Genomic DNA, 22688 nt, shown 5'->3' with positions numbered 1-22688 from the left:
CTGTTTGGGCTACTTTGGTGCTCACTATTGAAATCTGAGGTGCATGTCCAGTTTCCTTATGTGTTTTTTTCAAACATCTGAACCACAGTATAAGAGATGTAAGACTGGTACTTCTAGTGGAAGACAAGGCACAGCTGCGGTCCTCAGCCGATCATATCCTGAGATGTGGCATGTCCTAGAGAACTGATTGTGAAGCATGCATGGTCCAGGTTAGCCCCAAAGGACATGCTCAGGCCCCATCTGGGATGACATGGAAGTAGCTCTGAGGACAGTGAGCCCAAGGCAAGAGCAGCATGCCCCCAACATCTGTAGTTGTCTTTGGTGTTTAGTTTTCATCCCTGAATTGGGAGAACAATAAACAGTTGAGATCCTCCCAAGGGCACAGGCTATTAAATCTGAAATTGAACAGGGATAGTTCAACCACACATGTGATGCTACTCCCAAGTGTCATAAAGGAATAGGGACTAGAAATGGTACATGTCTATGTAATGTGATTGTTCATACACATTGAAAGCTATGAAAGGTCCATTACTCAAAGCCCAGTTTTGGATATATCATTTATTCATACTCTTACATTTTTCATACAGACAAGAGGACAAAACAGAAATGTTCCTTAAGAAGCTTCAGTTAATATTAGGATAACACTTAGTAACAAAAGTAGCTTGAGAGAATTAATATCACTTACATTAGGTCATGTCTAAGGCTTTAACATATTCCTATTTACAAATCTACAGGAGCAGATGGGGGATTGTGTTGTCTTGGGCACATAAGAACTCTTCTCCGAAAATCAACTTGGATGCACATTAGGGAACTGTGCTTCACTGAGTCCTGGTCCAGATGCTTCCACTGGTGAGCTTTGATTATGCTTGCTTTTTTAGTTCCCCTAACTCTTATCTCACAAATTCCCTAGCCAGGAAGATCTCAGTTCAAACACTGAAGAGTTAGTTTTTCCGTGGGAATATCAACAAATGCATGACAGGTGCAAATTCACCATATCAAAAGGTTTTGATCACAGGTTTAAAAATGTTTTAAATCTCTCCCTACATTTCCACAATAGCCAGATCTCCCATGTGGGTGACAGGCACCCCCCTGCTTGCGTCACTTCTGCACACCTTCTGTGTGCATCAGCAGGAGGGTGGAATCAGAAGCAGAGATGGGATTCAAGCCTTCCTACTCCATTTCCCAAGTGGGGATATCTGAACAGTTGCAAAAATGCCCAGCCATGGTCTCAGTTTAAAAAAGTTGGAACAGTGTGTGTTGGTCTATGTTCCCGAAAAAAAAAAAAAGGAAGAAGTAACCTCCCTAAGATATATACAGGTTTGCTGCCCCACTGCTAGTTATCCGTTCAGAAAACTACGCATGGGCACTAGAGATTTGAAGAGGAAAAGCTCCGGGACTCCAAAATTTCACATTTGCAACCTCCACAATACTAAATGGACACACACTGAAGTGGAAGGCATTGAGTGTACTTTTCCATTGCCTTCCTTAGCATGTTTGGTCACAGAACGTTTGTAGGACTCAAAACTTTTCAATGAAAAAGAAAAGCAGAATTCCTTACCTATATTTCTTTTGGGTGGTTCAGATACCATTGGTTTCTGAGAAAGAGTATTGTAAGTGTGCATAAATAATCTTTTAAGGCCAAAAATTCAACAATTTCTAAAAATAACATCTATACACACTCTGAACTTATCCTCCTGCTATCCTTAAATGAGTTAAAAATGTGTTAAGGGCTCTAAGATGCTGATAATTGAATCAACTAAGGGATGACTAGCTCTATACTGACTATTTTATAAACAGGTGTAGGTGGTAATTAAGCTGGAAACTTTTCCTTTCTGATCTCACTGAAAACAAGTTTTCTTCACAAGAGAATACTGAACCCTTCCTTGAAAAGTCCTTTGCTATCTCTGAGAGAAGTGACAACTGCAGAATAACATTGATGAATAAAGTCCCTCCTTCCTTCTTGCAGCTCTGTGGCCCTGAAAAACAAAACAACAAAACAAAACACAACCAAAGACCTATTCCCACACCTATAATAGTGGGGGAGTCCATATGGCTGGGGACCTGGGGAGTCGGTGCCTGTCCAGGCTGCCCCAGCAGCTCCCACCACAGCTTTAATGTATAACTTGCATTGATCGGAAGAGAACAATCTACTTCTGTGAGACTGTTAAGCTCCATTGTTTTCACAGAGCTTGCTTTGTAATGCTGTTAACATCATCCAGCCAACACATTATCAATAAATATCAATAATAGTGCCTGCTTTGCTTCCTCTTTCTGTTGGAGTGTTTTGATTTTATAAATATGTTGCAGTCTTAGTGCCAACCCCTACAGGGTTTTAAAATTCCACATCAGAGCACACCACCTGGATGTGGCTCTCATGTGTTTGAGAGTATTCCTGGAGTCAAAACAATCAATTCAGAATGAGCAGAACAGATCACCCATGAGTTAGCATCAAAAACAGCAGTCCTCTTGGAAGTTGCATGGAGCAGGAGGCAGATGGAAATGACTCATGACGTTGGTCATGGATAGTGGCTGCTCTCACAGAGGGCTTTCCACTATTCTTCTCCTGGTTTGTTGGTAAAAGAGGCGGTTTTCTTCAGAGTAAGTGACTTTGCTGAGGGGCATCTTGTAGATGTTGTAGTTGTTGGTGGTCAGCAGGAGGAACAGTAGTGTGCTCAAACAGAAGGGCCATGTACAAGCAGGCAATCCAACCTGGATAGGAGGAAACATGCCACAGTCTTTTGAGACCTTCTCTGACAGTGAGTCCATGAGTCCACACAAAGCACCTTCTTTATTCTCCTTCAGCCTGGCAAGTTGAGTCACTGGGGATATTGCCCCAGACTGTGCTTTAATCCACAGAGTCTAAGATCTTATATCACTTAGCAGTGGAAATGTTTTCATCCAATCTGTAGGGTGGTCCATTGTGTCTCTGTCTTGCATGTTTTCCCTCTCCACTTCTACATTTAAACTTCCTATGCCAGATGGATATGGATCTTGGTATATGGGGATGATACTTAGCAAACTAGAAAGGGCACCTGACTACTCAAATTGCCCACAGGTCTTCTCTGTTTTGTCAAGCCCATGGCAATATCATGACTTCCACTCAGCCTAGGTCTTGGATGCTACTTGCTTTACTTATTTCCATTCCATCTTCTGAATAAACTCTTAAGTTCCTGATATCTCATCTACTACATTATCCTGATTTTTCACTTCTTTGTTTAAATGAAAAACATTCTAATGTCAAGTTCTTGACACTCAGAATGACTATGAACTTGATAACATGTCTTCAAGTTATTGGTAAAGCATTGTTATTCATTAAACCAAACAATATGATATTTTCAAATAAACTTGATGGTTTTAGCTTGGACTAAAGCTTGCTGTGATGCCAGAAGATTAGAGAGGGCAAACAAAAATGAGGGTTGTGGATATCACAGACATGGAGCCTGCCTGACAGACCTCAGGAAGATTTCTCACTAAGTTGAAAGTTGATCGATTATGCTATTCATCAAATGAGATGAAAGAAAACTCACCCTAGCCATTAGGTGTGTCAGGCTTCCTCCAAGGTATGCAGTGAATAGGGCTACAAAAAAGAGAGAAACACAATGGTTGATCGATACACTCTTAGCCACAGCAAAGACTGACTTTCAATATCGATCCCTGGAAATGTACACTTGTACATTCCAGCAGCGAGTCCAAGATCCCAGCTCTAAGTATGAGATTAGAATCAGTGGCTCTGGCTTCAAGTCACAGCTCCCACCTTTAGTAGCTCAGTGAACTCTGTTCTAAGCCTTGTTTTCCTTACCTGTCCAATGAGGGTGGCAAGAATCTCTCTCTCATGGGTTTGGTATAAACGTCAAAGGAAATGATGCTCCTGGTTATCACACAGTGAGTGTTCGGTAAATTTTTATGGTTACCACCTTGTTGTTACAATAGTTAAAGGAAAGGGCTTCTTGCAAGTCAACTCCCCCTTGTTGTTTTATCCAAGCATAATTAAATAAAAACACAACTTGCAAATGTTTCCTGAGATAGCATGGTTTCTGTATACTCTCATTGCATCTAGGATTCCTGCATTAGTAGTTAGAATTCATAGCTACAAAAAAGAATTATGTTATATAAAAATAAGACCATGACTCCAAGCAGAGCAAAAAACAAATACAAACTCTGGATTCCTCTCTGTGACAATTTTTTCCCCCTGAAAACATGAGGGTATTTCCAAAAGTTTGTAGAAAATGAAATGAAAAGATAAAATTGTTTTGGCGCCAAAGCATTTGGATATTCATGCAAACTTTTTCATAATACACTTAAATAAAAACTTGGTATCATATAGGTTTGCATACAGGTCAATAAATATCCTATGCTTTTATTTACTTTTGGTGTGTGGTAGTTTGAGTGTATGTGTTACATTTGCTGTAAATCACAAAAGTTCCAATTAGGAAATGATCAGTTCCTCAGTTCTGGTTGAGGAGGCGGATGAAGAGGGCATGTCAGGATGTTCTTGGGTTTCATAGGAGTAACCTGAAAAAGGATCTTTGTATTTTGACTACACAGCCATCTTGGCCACCAATGCCCACTGCTGGACACATGCACCATCTTACCTTTATGTCTGACAAGGAGTCCTGTCAGCTCCCTTTGAGCCTGGGGTGTACCAGAAGGTATGGGAGTTGTGGGGGCAGAACAGAAAGAACTCTGTGCAGTTACCAATATTGTGTCTTTTTGCCTAGTGCTTCCAGTTCAATAGTATACTGAATTCTGTGATGCCTGGTTGGTCTTGCACTAGTGGGAAGAGCCTACCTTTGGAAATAGTGCTGGCTTCAAATTCCAGCCCTGCCATTTTATGTGCTGTCTAAAAATCATGAGTATCTCAGAATCCAGTTTCATCATCTGCGGCAAAGTAGGTTGAGACATGTTTCACATGGAGGTGATGAATTGCAAAGGAGATCCTGGGTTTCCACAAACAGCAGCTGTGATTGCCCCCTTGTCACCACAAGACTGAACATTGTCAGAACAGTCAGGGGCCTGTGGCTTGGGTTAGAAAGGTTTATCCACCTTGGATTTTCCAGTCTCATTCATTCTAACGTACACGTTTGACACTTGTGTCTGATACTGTTCTTGGAGTGATTTCTGATTCTCAGTTGCTTTTTTTCCTCCTAATTAGATCATTCAATGGTAGGTGCACATTTGTTAAGATTCACTGAGTTGGACTGCGAAAGCCCACCTTATAAGGGAAATTCTGCACACCATGGTCAGAAGGCATGACAATATTCTGGGTAGCTGAGAGAGAGAGAGAAAAAGGAAGACTGGATTTCAGCTCCTCATGGATAGTGCCCCTTTTAGTAGCCAGTCATATGAATCCCACTATGATAATCACCACCGAAAAGAAATACAAGAGTGGTCATTACAGAACAGAAGTTAAACCACTGCTTGGGATACCCACACTGCATCCAGAATGAAGAATGTGACCAGCACATTGGACATGGCCAGACAAGGACCCTGGATTGGATTTAAGTTTCAGGTCTATTTTTGACTTAGCTTCCTTCTCATATACACCACAGGAGGCAGCAGATGATGACTTAAATATCTGGGCCCCTGCTATCCATGTAGAACACACAGATGGAGTTTTGGGTTCTTGGCTTTGGTTTTTCAGAGTCTTGGAAATAGTGGGCATCTGGGTGGTGAAAAAGCAGATGAAAGATTTCTGTCTCTCTGCTTTCACACAAGTAAATTTTTAAAATCCATAGAAAACAATAAAAAAGAAATAGAGAAAAGAGATACAAGACATATTTATAGCTTACACTGATAACATCCCAAAGTTGAAAAATTTCATAGTCATATAATGGATGGAGGAAGAGAAGGCAGCTCTGCCAGGTATCATCAGAGTCCAAAGTTGTCTTCCTGATAAATTGTTTCAGACAAATGAAAGAGCAGCTCTGTACTACATGTCCATTCTTTGTTTACCATGGCTGTCAAGGCTGGTCCTTTATCTGGCAGCAGCAGAGTGATGAGGACCACCTGAAGCTTGTCGTTTATAAGATGGACTGAAGGAAATTTTTATGCAGAGATTGAAAGTCTGATAGGATCTAGTGTGGACCAAATGGGCACTTATATTATTGGTAGCCATGGAAATGTACAGGGCCTATGGAGAAGGATGACTTGAACACCTATTGAAATTACAATTGGCATTTTTTGGAACCATGGTTCAGTCTGTAGAAATGAATTTCCCAGAAATACTTGTAATTAGTGCACAAGAAAGTTTATACCGAAAACACTGACTCCGAGCCATCAAATCTGCCCCCAGCAACAGATACTTGTCCTATAAGGCCTCTGCAGAGGGGCTTGCCTTCAATAGCAGATGCTCCAAGTCCTACTCTGGACTCCTCAGGTGCACCAGGAGACAAGCTAGCTCAGCCCTGGGCTTCTGCTCCCCATTCAGAGACTCACTACCCAAATAGTTGGTAATCCCAAGGGCTACAGGAGCTCCTGAGACAGCGACAGGGGATTTCTGAGGACAGTAAACACCACAAAAGAAAGACAACAAACAGAACAACTGACAGTGAATGAAGCCAATCAATGAGCCAGCCAATGAGAATGTGAACAGCACATTGGACATGGCCAGACAAGGACCTTGGTGGAGAGAAAAAATAGTAAAGAAATGTCAAGTGACAAGGAAGTGACTATAAAAACATGTATTTAAGAGGTAGAAATCCCAGAAGGAAAGTGGAATATAAGTGGAGAGAAAGGATTTGAAAAATTAGAAACTGTTATTATCTCAGAAGTAAATGAGTACCTAAGGGCTAACATTGAAAGGACGTGGGAGTGTGGGATGTGGGAGAGAAATGTCCCCCACATCCAGAGAAACAATGGTGAAAGGAGAAACAATGGTGAAACAAGAAACATGGCACATCATCAGATAGCTCATGGAAAATATCATTATGAAAGTACTGTGCACAGATTTAAACATTTTGGCATTAAAATAAACTTTTATGATTTAATATTTTGTAACATTTGTTTTTCCTTGAAAAGTAGAGAGACAGGGAGAAGGAGAACCAGAGAGCCCTCCCATCCACTGGTTCACTCCCCAAATTCCCATTATGATAGGGGGGCAGGCCAGTAAACAGGACCTCAGTTTAGGTCTCCCATGTGGGTACAGGGACCTGATAATTTGAGTCATGCCCTCTTGCCTTCCAGGATGGGTAATAGCGAGAAGTTGGACTTGAGAACAGAGCTGTGACTAGGTCGCAGGGATCCTGAATATGTGATGTGAATATTCCAAGTAGTGTTTTAACCACTAGGCCAAATACTCACTCCACCTTATGTGTTAATTATAATTTCCTAATAAAATTTTTGAAGTACCTTCATATATATCCACATGTCTCAAGTATAAAGAGAAAATAATAGCATCTGGAGAGAAAAAACAAATCACTTATGCCAAAAATAAGATTTTTTTTTCAGGCATCTAAACAGCATTTTCAAGTTTAAGAAGATATTGGTGTAGTATTGGGAGACAATTTTCAAAGTATCCAGAGAAAGAAAGATAAACCTGGAGACTTGCAGTCAACAAAACTAAAATTTAATGGTGCAATGTACATATCAGGAAACATACAGGGTTTTCAAATGGTTATTTCAAGAAATCTTCTCTTGTGGGAGAGACATCTAAAAATGGAAGGATAGCGTGGGCTGTGGGCATGAAGGTGAATAAGTGAGTTAATAAACGTTCCTATTACTGTTGCCTAAGCAAGCAAGTGGCAAAAAATAAAGATGTAGACTTCCAAGTCCACAGTGGAAATTCTGCACAATAATCCTAGGGTTTGGGCAGTCATCAGGGCACAGGTATTTGTGGAGGAGGTAAACATGGCTAAGGCATCAGGAATGTTTGGCGAAAGACTACAGGTGCTGGCAAAGTTAAGATAACGAAAGAGGAAACAGAGGAGATTGAGCATTTCTAACTGATGCTAAGACGCTGGATTTTTCCCCCAGCTAGACATACCATATGCTCGTGAGAAAGGTACTAACTTACATCTCAGAACAATGCTGTCAGGCAGGTGCGGCAAGGGAAGGAGTGTGCTTAACCACAGAAAGTTGCTCAGTGGCAGGACTACGTAATTTAATGCATTCCTGTTTGTCATTACTGTCTATGGCAAGAGTAAAAGCCTCTGCCTGAAAGGGTGGTTTGAAGGCTCAAACCAAGCTCATAAAATTGAAAAGTTGGGGGATAAATGGTGCTAACTCACGCAAGTCAGGTCTCCACAGAATTTGCCCTTTCCTTCATCCTGAGCTTGTGGGTAACATGGCAAATGAACAAAAAGTCTTGATAGGGCTATTAGGAGAAATAGTGGGGTTGCCATAGAGAGGTTGACAAAATGATGCTTAAATAGCAATTCTGCAGCAGTTTAGTTCATCTTACTACAGCACTGGAAAATCCAAGTGGATAAGGAAACCTTTGGTATGGGACCGATCATGCTAATATTCAATATTGTCTTTCTGATATTCAATATTGCCTTTCTAATATTACTATTGCTATTGCTGCTGCGGCTGCTACTACTACTACTACTAAACCATTGGTTCTATCCATTGTCTTGCCAGTGCAGGAATTCACTTCTCTGATACACAGTCCACATTGCAGTAACTGCTTGGATATCTTGGACTTTTAGTTTGGTGATAAACTGACTTTAGACATCTTTCTACTATGTTAGAATAGTTTTTCCACGTTACACTATCCCTCCACCTTTTTGTCTCCAAGGGTCTATAATCCCCCTCCCCTGTTCTAGAATATTACCTTAAATGTTTTCGTTTGTGTTGAATTAGGGGCATCAGAGGCTGTGGGTGACCATGCGTCCCCTTAAAATTAGCCTGGCAAAGCCACCTGAGGTCTGGTTCTATCTCCCATCCAGAAGGTTGTCCTGAGGGCTTGAATACTACAAAAGCGAAGCAGAGCTGTACAGTGAGAGTGACTCTAGGAGTTGCTAGAAAATGCAGATCCTGGGCCCTGGTACAAAAACTCAATTGGTTGATCTTCCCCCTTCGGACACCGGGATCCTGTATGGGTGTGGTTTGTGTCCCGGCTACACCACTTCTCTTCCAGCCCCCTGATTGTGGCCTGGGAGAGCAGCAGAGGATGGCCCGAGGTCTTGGGGACCTGAACCCATATAGGAGACCTGGAGGAAGATGATGGCTCCTGGTTTTGGATCTGCTCAGCTCCAGCCATTGCAGCCATTTGGGGAGTGAGTTAGTGGGTGCAAGATCTTTCTGTCTCTCCTTCTCTCTGTGAATATGCCTTTCCAATGAAAAATATGTGAATCTTAAAAAAAATTCAGATGCTAGGTTTGGATTTACTCCAACTGACCAATGCACTTTAGCACATTCCCTAATGCCTCTGGCCTCAGCACCCCAAAAGTTAAAGAGAGGGATATGGTAAGTTTCCAAAATCTCTCTGGGTCTGACAGGTTGGATATGGTTGCAATCCTGAAGGTTGGGGGGTGCAGGAAAGGATTTCAACAGCTGTGCTCAAAATGTGGCTCCCAGAGCAGCACTTCGACACCACCTGGAACTTGTTAGAAAAGCATCTACCTATCAAATGCTGCACCAGAGACAGAGCATGGGGCCCGGCTAGCCATACTTTAACAAGCCTGTTATATGCTTAAATTGGAGGACAGCTGGATTTATGTGATTCTCTGAGAGCCACAAATCATCCCTGTTTCACCAGGGGTTATAGTCCTGTGTCTGGCTTGAGTTGTTTTCTTTCGGTTTCTTGGATCAAATGACCAAGTTTATGTCCTTGAGCATACACAATTTTAGAATAGATAAGACAGCTCAGCAGGCTCCCAGCCAGTAGGATAAGCAGAGTCCACTTTATACTACCTGAGGGAGGCATCACTTGTCCTGGTCCCACATTTATGGCACCCAAGTTATAACCCTAGGCTTCATTTCTCACACAGTCCCTCTGATTGCTTCCTTAATTTCGATCCAATAGTCATGAGCAACTCTTGTCCCTGATGCGTGGTTGTACTCACCGCAGGCAAGAGCCAAGAGGTGGGTTTGCCAGGTGAGTGCCAAGAACATTCCTCCGATTGCAATGCAGGCCAGAGAGCTGTTGAAACCCCAGAGTCCAAAATAGATGTCTCCAAATGGAGCTGCAAGACTGAGTCCTGTTGGGCAAGGCAGGGTTGGTCAGAGCTTTAGACTAAAGGCTGTTCTGGTAGGAGTCTGGTATGGGGGCAATGGTGGCATGGGTTATACTCAGTGCCCCTAGAGCTTCCATTGAATCCTTGGAAGCAAAGATATTAAGAAGGGTCTGGAGTACAGAAAATGTCTGCAAAGGTGTGGCATGGAGGAAGTGGTCTCTGTTTGATAGTGAATGGGTCTCAGGCTTACCAGCTACTATGCCCAGCAGAGATCCAATTGTCGCATGTATGCACATGAGGGGAGAGGAGAGGAGGATGGCGCACAGGAAGATGCCCCCAGTCCACGGGTTATCACAGCCATATATCTGACCGACGCCAGCTGGCAGAGCTTTAAATAACTGTAAAAGGAAGTACAAACCAAGACCACTAAAGCAAACAGAAGCCTGCGCTCCTGCAGTAGTGAGATGTTGGGTTTCGTGAGCCTTATCTTTCAGATCAGCAGTACTTAACTTGCCTTGGAGTTCTCTCTTTAATTATAGGAAAATCCCAGTCATCCTTCAGCTCTGTCTCCAGGGACACACCAGTCCTTTCCCGGTGCCTGCTAGACCTGTCTGCTCCCAACTTACCGAGCCCTCACTGGCTCTGCTACTTGGCCTTGGTTGCAGACAGGCCCCATTGTGGCTTCACAGCTCCTGGCTGTGAGCGTGTCCAGGCCTTCGCCTGAGGAGGGCAGGGACCACAGCTTACACTTCTTGGATTTCCAGCCAGCACACTTACTTTCCTATGACCGATAGAAATGTGATGAGTGTGCACTTTAGCTGCTCCATGCTGAGGCCTTGATGTTGAATTATCTTGTCCACATGTTTAGAAACAGTTATAGGAATGTTCACAAGTCAGAACCATATTTACCCTTCTGCTAGCGAATAGAAAATGTGTTCATTGAAATCAACATACCTTTAGATTATTGCAGTAGCTGATAACTTCCAATCAAGCTTTAACACATAACAATTCATACAAATTATTCAATGCAACAATTCAACTTTAGAGCTGAGGCTTGAATTTGACTAATGTGTTCACAGAATGGCAGTTCTCCGGAAAACACAAGGTTTCATTCAAACTAGCAAAGGATTGTCCTTCATGGCAAGACCTTTGTGCAGGCCCAGGTCAGGCATCACTGAAAGCTGTGCCTCTGCTCACTCCTCTCGCCTCTCCACCTTTCCCAGCCCTTAAGTGTTCTCTTTGCAAGAGCTGTCTGCAGCCTCTGATGAGGCAGACCAGGGCTTGGTGTGGGAGGAAGTGTCCTCTTCCTTCCTGAAACAGTCCTGCTATCTGCTGGTTTGTTCCATTGGTAGTGCGCAGGAACATACAGTGAGTTTGAATCTAACACAAGATGGACAGGGAATTCTTCCAGCACCTCTCTTCCCCTGCTCCACAGGAGCATTTCATTTTTAAAAAAACTCATCAAAGACTACACAGGCTTGATCTCAGAAGGTGGAGATGGAACTGTGTCTCAGGTAGCTGGAGGGCTGTGCCAGTTGGGAAACAAGTGAGCTGCTGGTGGCCTGCTCTGGGGTGGGTCCTCATCCCACCCACCCCAACAAGGGCTGAGCTCACAGCAGCTCTGACTTCCCACAAGCTACGCTCTACAGTTTGTGCTGGATATTTTTTCACTAGGAGGGGGCACATTAACTTTGACAAAAGCCATTTTAAATATAATCCCTTAGAACCTTAGAACTCTAGAATAGAGCAAATGCCTCAGGTGACAAAAGGAAGGCAGAAAGGACACACGTTGGCTGAGTATCCAGAACATTCTGGTGCTTGCAGACAATTAGCCAGGAGGACACTGAGTATCTTCAAGGGGCAAGATGATGTTCCTCACCTCCAGGGCACTGAGGTTAGACCAGGTGACTTCGGGAACCGAGGTTACAGGTGTGATCAATGAGCTTGGAAAGAATGGATTGTAATGTCCTGTGGCTGAAAGGTACATGGACAAGGCCATGTTGAAAGGGAAGGTGAAGACAGGCAGGTCCCATTTGCTGAACACGGAGTTCAATGCGCTTGAGAAGATTGGGCTGAAAAAGAGCAGAACAGAATTGCATGTCACTAATGTGCTGCGTTGGTAGACTTTCCAGAGAAAGAAACTCAGGATAGACCCTGTCATAGTTACAGTCTCAAAATAAAGCTACAAATCAGCTCCTCACTTATTTGGTTTTTGAGTGATTATGCTCTGGAGTGGCTCAGGGTCAGCTCTATATCAAAGATTAAGAACTATTTTTGGGATACGTTAGATACACAGCATCAGGCACACTATTCACACCTCTTCAGGAAAGCCACGGCCGCCATCTGAACAGGCATGTATCATTTCAGGCTGTGTTTGCATAGATACACACGAGGGAAAGAGAGAGAACTGCTCAAGGAAGGGTGCAGGTGGAGTGTGTTGGAGACAGTGGATGTCCTTGAGCTATAAAGTACATGACCACATACGTGTATGAAGTTGGAGTCGTACTGGATGGTCCTCACTTCCCTTGCATCTCTCATTTGTTAGTTCCATCAAAAACCATTACCTCATTTATTCATTTATGTAGTTCAAACTTATTTTTTATTGTAGCTGAAAGACTTGATTAACGAATCAGGTGGTAAAGCAAAGTGATAGGATTTTCTGAATGTGTAGCATTTCTGATAGAGCAAGTTGTGACGCACACCGTAAGAAGAGGAAATGGAAGGTTTCCATGCTGCAGCTTTGGAGCAGAATGATGGTCACATGGCCTCATTAGTGTGGTTATGATTATTTGAATCAGTTCTCATGGCTTAATTCCAGAGCAGTCAATTATTACTTAGTCACGTAGCTACCAGAGAACAGAATGTCTTTTACCGGCATAGCTCACTTCAGGCATTCAGATTTTTGAAGTACACTGTGATCTCAAGAAAAAAAAAATAGGTAATAAAACACTTTATTACTTTTTTTCAAAAAAAATTATTTACCTAACAAATTGTTTCCAGAGGACCTTCTGTTTAACAAGGGTTTTGCATACATCTATTTAACAAGGGTTTTACTTACATAAAATCACTTAGTCCTTCAGGCATGTTTATGCTGAAAATATGATTAACTCTTATTTAACTCCTGAGAAAACACAGGGCACAAGGAGGCTACATGAATCCAGCAAGTAAGAGGCAGAAGTGATTCTACAGGCAACCTAACTGACACTGCCCTGACTGCGCTAGAGCCTCTCTGTGCCTGTTTTCCTGCTGGGTGAGATGGGCTCAACCCCACCCTCGTTAACACGATGTACCCGTCAGATGCACACGTGCAACTGGGATGTGCACCTCCAAGAGTGCAAGGTGCAAGCAGAGGCAGACAGTTAGATACAGAGCTGTGATAGAAGCAAAGGACAGCAACCACCAAATCAATGGTAGGAAACTATCCTAGAGCGCATTGGTCAATTTTGCTAACTGACTCTAAATATATACTTGTTCCTCCAGATTCCCCCTGCACACATGTTTCTCTTGTGCTGTGCAAGTGGGAAGTATATCTGAATGCACCCCCATCAATGGGCCCTGCAGCAGGCATTGCCGCTCCTGCCCAGGTCCCTTGGGCCTGACCCACTCCCTTTACCAACTTGCAGTTGCCAACACCTCTTCGTATCGGAGGGCCTTTTCCAGAGCCATATAAGGCAGGTGCATGAGGTTGACAGTCTAAGGGCACTCAGGAATCAACACCCCTCCTTCAAAACAGCTCTCATTCAAAACTTAGGGTTACAAATTTCCCCAACTCCCTCACCCAATGGTGAAATAATTCTGAGGATTGTTTCTTGAAGTTTGCGTGTAAGACCACGCTCTAGTACCCCATTGTGATGGCCAGTTTAACAATACAAGCATACTGGCCACCTTCACTTCCTCATTTGACAATTGGTGTGTCCTGGAGCTCCCAAATAAATGATCTGTATTTAAGCCCTCATCTTACCTTTCTGTGTTGAGGAAACCTGAAACGACTATGGTAGTTTTCCTTGATGGCTTCCTGTTAGGCTGAACTGGGAAGGAAGCGCCAGCAGGAACTGGGATGTTTTTGATTCTACTCCTCTGCACTCAGAGGTCCCAACTCACGCTAGGAGTCTCCTTCACACAGCTCTGTCTCCTCACTGCTCCTTTGCCTGCCTCTCCTGGGCCCACGTCATACACAGCACCCTCTTCACTGGTCCTAGGTTACCATGGTATCCCTTTTGATTACTTTCTGCCCCAACCACAATATTGCAAACACTCTCTATTCTAAACTTTCTTCGAATTATCCATCTTGGCTCACTAGCTGGTTTTTTTTATTATTATTATTTTCTTTTCTTTTTTATTATTGTTATCACTTTATGATACAGTTCCATAGACCCTGGGATTTCCCCTACCTTATCTGCTAATCTACCCCCTGCCTGCCTGCCCGCCCACTGAGTTCTCCCATATCACTACAACATCATAGTTCCTCAATGACAGTCATATATCCATTATTGTGGGCATGAACAATGGCAGAGAGTCCAGCATCCTATTGTCAGGATATAGTAAACAGTTTCAGTGGGAGTCCATCTTTGTCTGGAAGTAGAGATGCATACTGGATTGTATCCTCACATCTGGGTATGATAGTCTCCATTACACAGTTACTATACATCCCCTTAAATGAAAAGTCACAAAACTTAATCAACAAGAAGAAAAAAAAGGAAGTTAACAACACCATGAAGTTAAATAACATGCTACTGAATGACTAATGTGTTGCTGAAGAAATGAAAAAGGAAATCAAAACATTTTCTGAAGAAAATGATGCTACTGTATGATCTGAATCATTAAAGAATTTAATGAGAAAAATATGTTTTGAAGAAATGAAGCTAAAGACATTAAAATCCATGAAATGTAGTTTCTACTGATCTTTGTTAGTCAGATATATCTCATGTAGGCAACAAATAGATGGGTTTTGTTTTTAAATCCAGTCTACTAATCTATGACATTTGATTGATGGGTTTAAGCCATTTACATTCAGGGTTAGTATAAATAGGTGGTAATTTGTTCCTGTCATTTAGCAATGTGTTGTTCTTTGATTAAGTCTTCAGCTGTTATTTTACTGGGTTGTTCTTCACATTTGCCTTTGGTTTTGGTGGGTGTTACTTTTTTCTCTATCAAAAGAACATTTTTAGGTAGGTATCATTTGTAGGATAGGTTTGGAGGAGGCATATTATTTCACTTTTTCTTTATTATGGGAGAGTTTTATTTTCAAACACAAAGGAAAGCGTTGCTGGGTACATTATTCTGGGCTGCATTATATCAGCTTTCATTTGATTCATTGCTGCTATTTCCTGTGTGACATTTTCCTTAAATTGCTTGAATGCCTGTATTACATGCTTCTCGTTGTTGATAAAAAGCTTTTTAACAAGTGTTTTGAATTCTGTGTCCCCCATTTTCTTGATGTATCCGTCAGTGAACTCTGATGTTGGCAAAGGCTTTTTTGCTCATTTGCAGGGGAGTCTTCAATCATATTCATTGTGCCTCTGTCTCTTCTTTTGCTTTTGGTCATTATACTTCTGGTTATCAGATTCTTCTCCTTGGGGCAGGTTTCTAAGCTCTGTCACCCACAGGTCTGCAGTTTGATTCTACTTACTGTGGCTAGTACTCAGCTGTTTGTTTGCAATCACTTACTTATGCCACTCCCTCCAGTGAGTTTCAGGTCTGGGTTCTTATGTTAGACTTCCACCATAGTGTCTGTAGCCCAGCTCCTAGCTCGGCACTCCATCTCCTGTGATCTTACACTATTGCACCATTGTCTGTACAATGTTTCTCCCACTTCTAGTTTGTGCAGTTCCCGGAATGACAGCGAATGTGCAGTTCACTATTGTCCCTACAGTGTCAAAGCCTTTGCCACACTGTACAAAATGGTGCCTGATGTGAAACGTGTGAAGTTCTTGATCTGCTGGCCATTAGTTCTGGGGGCTACCCTAACCTATTTTGGGTGGAGCCTGAAGGATGCCACATTGTTGCATTTCACTGAGCCGGAAAAGAGTTTGTTCCCAGTTTAGTGCCTCTGTACTTCTGTCACATAGCCATTGCCTCCCTATACAAGATGGTGCCCGATTCAGCTCTAGTGGGGATTTGGGCTGTGAAATCCACCCTTTTCCCACACTGCCCTTCTAGGACCTGCTGCTATGTCTCTGCTCCTGATCACGTCAAACAAACCCAGCCTGTTCTTCCAAGCAGGTGCCAGGATGCTTCCTGGGGACGCTGGCTCTGTCCATGACTCCTCTGCACATTTATTGTGCAGTCAGGGTAGGGAACTTCCTGTAGACAGTGCCCTCAGTAGGTTGAACATCTCATGTGTGTGCATGTTCACATCCTAAATATGCTAGGGCAAGTAGGAAATGCCTTCTTGCAAAAATAGATTCAAGATAATATCCATATAGATGCTAGTTTGAAGGATTCAGGTTTTGTTTTTTTAGAGATGGAATTTAGTAAAACATATTCTTGAAGAGGGTTTGTACAGCGTATTGGGAAGTTCACATAAGCACAGGGATTTTCAAAGTGGGGTCTTTGTCCCAGCCACTTCAGTATCACCTGGAGTTCACAGGACATGCAAATCCTGGGGCTTCAAACCTGGTGGGCCAAATCGAAGCCATGGGAAGAAGGGGCAGCCAGCTCTATTTGAATTAAGTCCTCAAGCACTAACTTAGGGAGTGCATCTCAACTTCAGCTACACTTTAGAGTAATCTGGAGAACACTGCAGAGCAAACACAACAGAATGCTGGGAGTGGGTGAGGTGTGTGGGGAGACACATGCTCTGGTGTCTGCTGAGGCTCCCTGGGGACCACAGTGTTACTGTGTGGCTGGGTGAGAACCTCTGTGTGAGAGGCGTATTGTGCCCACCCAGGGCACTCTGACATAAAGCCAGGTAATTGGTTGCAAGAAAAAAAGGACAGGCTTTAAAATAGCTAATTAAAATGTACAAAATATGGCATCCAGCATTTTAACCACGTGTGGCCTTAAGCACAGTTGTGTTGCTCTACAACCACTTGTGCCACCCATTCACAGAATAGGTTTTACCTTACAAAACTGAACTCCACACTCAGTAAGCAGTGACTTCCTGTTTGTGTCTCCCATCACATTTTTTTCAAAACTTTTAAAAACCATAAATTACTTACCAAGTCATGGATACAACAGATATGGGTAGTAACAGCCACCAGAAATAGTTTCCCTTGTCTGAAAAGACAGCCATGAGTATTCCCACCAAGGTGGCATTGTAGCCTTGGAGTCCCGCTGCGATGGCAGACCTGGGGACAAAAGAATGGTCATCATCCTGGTGGACTTAGATTGGACTCGTATGTCCATAACTTTTGTGATTTCCAGATCACACTCAGATTAGGATGTGAGGGTACATATGGAAACCTATTTCAAAGTCTAAGTAAGCATTATCCAAATACTAATAAAAATAGGAAGATGTAAAATGCAAGTGAACACAGATGGGATCACATATGTGTTCGGATCAGGCCTGCCACAGAGGTCATAGCTGAAGACAGAAAGGATGAAGAAGACAACCTGCTGTGACTTCTCCTTTGGAAATGTATTAGTATTTCTTATAAATCACTAAGGGCCTTTTTATTGGATTGACCTTTTAGCATAGGAAATAATTTCCTATGTCCTATTTCCTGGGGAAAGATGCAAGATTCCAGAAAGTAATTTCACTGTCATAGTCTTTGATCTTATAAACAGAAATCTTCCAATTTAGCATGCATTTCTATGTTCCTGTGTTCTTAGTTTGCTATCTGTGTATTTATTTTGAAATTGTTACAAAGAAGGTTATTATTTTGTTTTTTACTTGGCGAAGTACCCCCCATTTAACAGTGTGTATGTTTAGCCTTCCTCTTTCTGAAACCTCTCTAGTTTTTCAGTTTGCCAGTTGACTTTTACAAGTTAGCAAATCTGTACATTTCTACTCTGTATCAAACTGTCTCCATTTCATAATTGAGGATGAGAAGCTCAGGATGAAAAATGGGGCCACTTTGCTAGAATTAGCCTCAAGACTGGTGAACCAGGTTTCCCCTGCCTCAGTAGCCCAGGACTCTGGGAAGTGGCAGTACCTGGTGTGAGGGAGGACAGAGAGTTCACTTTCCTGGAGCCTGGCACTGGAAGGCAATGTCTCCAGGGGCAGAGAAGGTGGAGAAGTCCGTGAGTGAGGTTGGAGGCAGGGTCCTGACCTGAGGGGAGGAGCTAAGGGCAGTCATGGCTGAGGGGCTGGAGGTGAAGCAGGCTGGTTTTCCATAGGGCTAGGACCCATCAACGCAACAGGCTTGTGTCACACACATCCATCTGGGCCAGCAGGTTTGGGGTGGGACTTCCTCTTTAAGAGTCTTTGTAGCCCTCAATAATCCTTCAGAACAGTTAGAGGTGTTGCAATTTGGATTAGGGTAACCCAGAATTTGGGATTCCACATGATAATAGTGGAGCACTGTGCAAAGACTTCGCCTCTCAGTCACTAACTTGGAGATTTAACACTTGGGCTTTATCATCGGCGAGTTAACAATATCTACAGGTTGTAGAATGCTGTAATCAAAGCAGTGGAAATGTATATGTTCAATGAAAACAGGATGGACATTTTAATATAGTATTTTAGGAACAAGAAAAGTAAAAGAGATCTGAAATATCTATTTTTAGGAGTTCAGAATGAAAAACGTTTTTATTTCATCTTTTAAAAATTATAATATTTGCATGTGCATTCTCATAATGAGCGGTCTTGGAGATGGGACCTGAATCTAAACAGGAAATTCAGTTGTGTCTCAAATGTACCTTAAACACACAGCTTGAAGGCGATTTCACACAATATTGTGGAATTTTTCCATTTGGGGTGTAATGTTCCAGATTTTAGAACATTTGGATTTCAGATTTCAGGCTAGCCTTCTAAATGATACTTGACAAGGAAAATGGGATAGATTGGTCCTGTTTCAGTCAAATAGAACAGTGAAGGTATATTCACTGTGGCACAATCTTAGACTGCATTCCCACATGGAGAAGACTCTCTTGGCCCACATGGGCATAGGGTTGAACCCAAGATTGAGAATTCCCCTCCCCAGGGAGCAAATTGGATGCTGGAACTCATGGGAAGGTGGAACATTGGCTGACCTTCCCTAGGAGTCTCCCTGGATGATTTGCAGCAAATAGGATAACAAGTTAGCTGTGTGATGGCCATCCTCCAGCATCAGGCATCCATCCTGGACACCTGGAAGCTTGGTACTCGCCCTGAAGGAGCTGTCTACCCCAGGCAGGGAATTAGCATATCACTTCCGCAATGCCAAAATGATTTATAAAGTACGTGATACTTTGCCCCTACCATATTCATTCAGAAGACTATGGATGTCTCCCAAGTCAGAAGGGAAACATCCATGGCCTTTAGGGATGTTTGTCTCTCTGGGAACTGGGCTGACCATTGCTGTCTGTGAGAACCAGTGTGCTAAGGTAATCATGGGATTATTAATCTGCTGAGAATTTTCATGAGTTCAGATGAAATGAGGGTGACAAACAAATGTATCACCACTGCAGAGGTTCCCTTCGGGGGCTCTCCTGGCCACCACTCTCTGCTTGAGGATCTGGCATCAATCAGCTTGGCCCTTCCTCCAGAATAAAAGACCCAGTGCTTCCCTGACCTCGGACAGAAAGGTAGATAGAGCGCTGTGAAGTGAAGGTTGCTTCTCCCAGGAAGGGCGATGCATCATGACTGTTGCCACAGTCACTGGTCGGCTCCCAGGTTCCAGAGCAGAGCTAAGCAGGCTCAGGAAGCTGTAGGTACCTGTCCTGGCTGAGCAAGAGGGCCGTCAGAGTAGAGACTACTGCTCCCACGCAGCCTGTGAGAGCCCACCAGGGGTTCTGGACCAGAAGTCCCACCACGATCAGGATTCCACTGATGGGGTTGCTGATGAACACCACTTGAGATATGCCCCGGAGAACCCAGTTGACGAACTGGAGCACCACGGGCTTGTCTGGAAGAGATGACACAAACAGAGCTAAGAATGCAAGACTGGCAGGGCTCCCATGCAATGCCAGGGCCCACACTGAGCAAAGACCACCCATATCCCTGGAGGGGGAACTTCTTGCGAGATTTATTTATTTTTTTAAATTTCTTTTTAAAATTTTATCTGGAAGGCCAAGTTTCAGAGAGAGAAGGAGAGATAGAGAGAATTTTCTGTCTGTTGATTCCTTCCCCAAATGACTATAATGGTCAAGACGGGGCCAGGCTGAAACCAGGAGCCTGGAACTTCTTCTGGATCTTCCATGTGGGTGCAGAGGCACAAGCACTTGGGCCATCTTCTGCTGCTTTCCCAGGTGCATTAGCAGAGAGTCGCATCAGAAATTGGAGCAGCTGGACCTTGAACCAGCACCCATATGGGATGCTGGCATTACAGGCAGAGGCTTAGCTTATTATGCTGCAACTCCATTTTTGATAGGCCTTTAAACTTTTTCTTCCTAAGACGTTTGTTCCTCCAGTGGCATCCTAAACCCATGGTTTCTTTGTACTCATCAGTGTTTCTTCTGGTGCCTGAGCTCCAGAAAGCATCTAAAGTACTCACCACACTGGCATGTACAGATGCTTAAGTCAAAGCAATGAGTTACCCATAGCAACGTTTTAGTTTTAAGTAGGGAAATGACAGGATGAAGTCAAAAAAGCCTTCCTCCTTTATGAGTAAGACCCTGGCTCTGACCACTGCTTCCATAAAAAGACACATGAAGAGGTTTGCAGGCTTGAAGATTTTAAGCAGAGAAATGCCAAGTAAAGAAATAGACAAAAGGTTGGGGAATATAACAAGCAAAGATAGGAGTAGACATGAACCACTTCCCCCAAGCCCACTTGTCTCCTCTCTGCAAAGGCTGAAAGCACAGATACCTTTAAGCCAGTCGGCAAATTCCTTCATGTCACCGGTGACATAGCCAAATGCCTTGGGGATACACCTTCTTCCTCGAGATGGTGAAATCTGGTTTTCACCGCGATCCAGTTTAACCATGGTGGGGCTCTCTTCCATGGCAATCTTGCCTTCTGGCTCCTTGAGGAAAGGACAGTGTTTGTGACTCTCTCTCAGGGGAGCCGCAGGCACCGGCTGTGGGCCTGGTGGCGGTAGCTATGGCAGATGAGTTTACAAGCATTTGCCCGGCCCGTGATGTCCCGTGGAACAAAGAAAGCACCGTTTCCTGAAATATCCCCTTGGGAATTATAACCCAGCCACCGCCCCACTGCCTTTCATGTTACCATGAGAAGGTTCTACTCTTCATTTATATTTTTTTAGGATTTATTTTGTTTTGTTTTTATTGGAAAGGCAGATACACACAGAGAAAGAAACAGAGAGAGAGAAAGATCTTCTGCCCACTGGTTCACTTGTCAAGTAGCTGTAGCAGTTGGAGCTGTGCTGATTCGAAGCCAGGAGCCAGGAGCTTCTTCTGGGTTTCCCACGTGGGTGCAGGATCCAAAGGCTTTGGGTGATCCTCATCTACTGTCCCAGGCCACAAGCAGGGAGCTGGGTGGGAAATGGAGCAGCTGGGATACGAACTGGTGCCCATATGAGATTCCAGCCTTTGCAAAGCAAGGATTTTTGCCAGTAGGCTATCATGCAAGGCTTTTTTTTTTTTTAAGGTTGTCTATTTTCATTTTGTTTGAAAGGAAGAGTGAGAACAAGAGTGAATGAACTTTCTTTTCTCTTTTGGCTCATATCCCAAATACTTGCAACATTTGGGGTGGGACCAGGGAAAAGCCAGGAGCAAAGACTCCGTCTGAGTCTCCCACAGCCCAAGTAGTGGAATCCCCATCTGCCTCATCTCCCGGTGTGTATCAGCATAGATCTCATGCAGGGGTGGGACTCAAGTTCAGGTCCTCTGAGAGGGGAGGCGGATGTCTCAGATGCTGACTGATTTGCTGCACTGTAACAGCAACTGCCTCAGCTTTGGTCTTTAACTCCAAAAGGCTCAGTTTCTAGCAGAAGAAATAATTGCTAGGCACCTACTTTCTGCATTCAAGGAGTTCCATCTGGCTAAGAATTCTGAAAACAGTTCACTTCAACATTGTGACTCAAGTAATAATACAGGATGTGCTAACATCAGGGGCGCACACTTCATGCTGACAATTAAAGGAGGAAGAAATCAGATTACAAAACACACTGCTCCCTATGCAGACTGACAAGTTTCATGACAAGCAGCCTTAGAAAGCAGTTTTATTTTTTCAAAAAAAAAAAAAAAAGAAAGAAAAATCTATTTAGAGTTTTGAAAAGAGACTCGAAAGACATTTTAAAAACGGCTTGTGTCTAAGTTCAAGATTGCTCGAATTTTGTCCTATATCAAACAACTGCTACAGATGTTTCTGTTTAAATTGTTAAAAACAAGTAAGAATGATATCCTACTAATGAATAGAAATGGCGGAAGGCAGATGTAGATGAGGCTGCCTAAACTGGCGTTGTAATCTCAGATTCTACAGGGTAAGAATGTCCGGGGTGTGATTCCAGGGGAAACACCTGAGACAGAAGTACGACCTGTGTTCACTACAGGAAAGGTGCATGGCACTGACGGCAGATACATAAGAAC

At 43.2% G+C, this 22688-nt stretch overlaps 1 protein-coding gene across 2 annotated transcripts in view; it reads right to left on the bottom strand.

The window, feature by feature from the left end:
• Positions 1 to 539: 539 nt before the first annotated feature.
• The window catches only part of SLC14A1 (solute carrier family 14 member 1 (Kidd blood group)), a 27839-nt gene continuing 5690 nt past the window's right edge, over positions 540 to 22688 (bottom strand). The window contains exons 1-9 of one of the 2 annotated variants that reach the window (XM_040984961.1): positions 21007 to 21163; positions 19915 to 20104; positions 17276 to 17404; positions 11995 to 12187; positions 10366 to 10513; positions 10005 to 10139; positions 3528 to 3577; positions 2549 to 2709; positions 540 to 1449 (exon numbers count right to left, since the gene is read on the bottom strand). In XM_040984961.1, the coding sequence (XP_040840895.1) occupies positions 1407 to 1449; positions 2549 to 2709; positions 3528 to 3577; positions 10005 to 10139; positions 10366 to 10513; positions 11995 to 12187; positions 17276 to 17404; positions 19915 to 20104; positions 21007 to 21142 (1185 nt within the window). In that variant the 5' untranslated portion in view covers positions 21143 to 21163 and the 3' untranslated portion in view covers positions 540 to 1406. Of the gene's footprint in view, positions 2710 to 3527; positions 3578 to 10004; positions 10140 to 10365; positions 10514 to 11994; positions 12188 to 17275; positions 17405 to 19914; positions 20105 to 21006; positions 21164 to 22688 lie in introns of those variants that run through there. The other variant, XM_040984960.1, reaches the window with a different exon arrangement.

Source organism: Ochotona curzoniae, unplaced genomic scaffold, assembly GCF_017591425.1.
Source record: "Ochotona curzoniae isolate NIBS_2020 unplaced genomic scaffold, NIBS_Ocur_1.0 contig_43, whole genome shotgun sequence".
NCBI classification, from domain to species: Eukaryota; Metazoa; Chordata; class Mammalia; order Lagomorpha; family Ochotonidae; genus Ochotona; species Ochotona curzoniae.
This window is presented reverse-complemented; position numbering and strand designations above follow the sequence as displayed.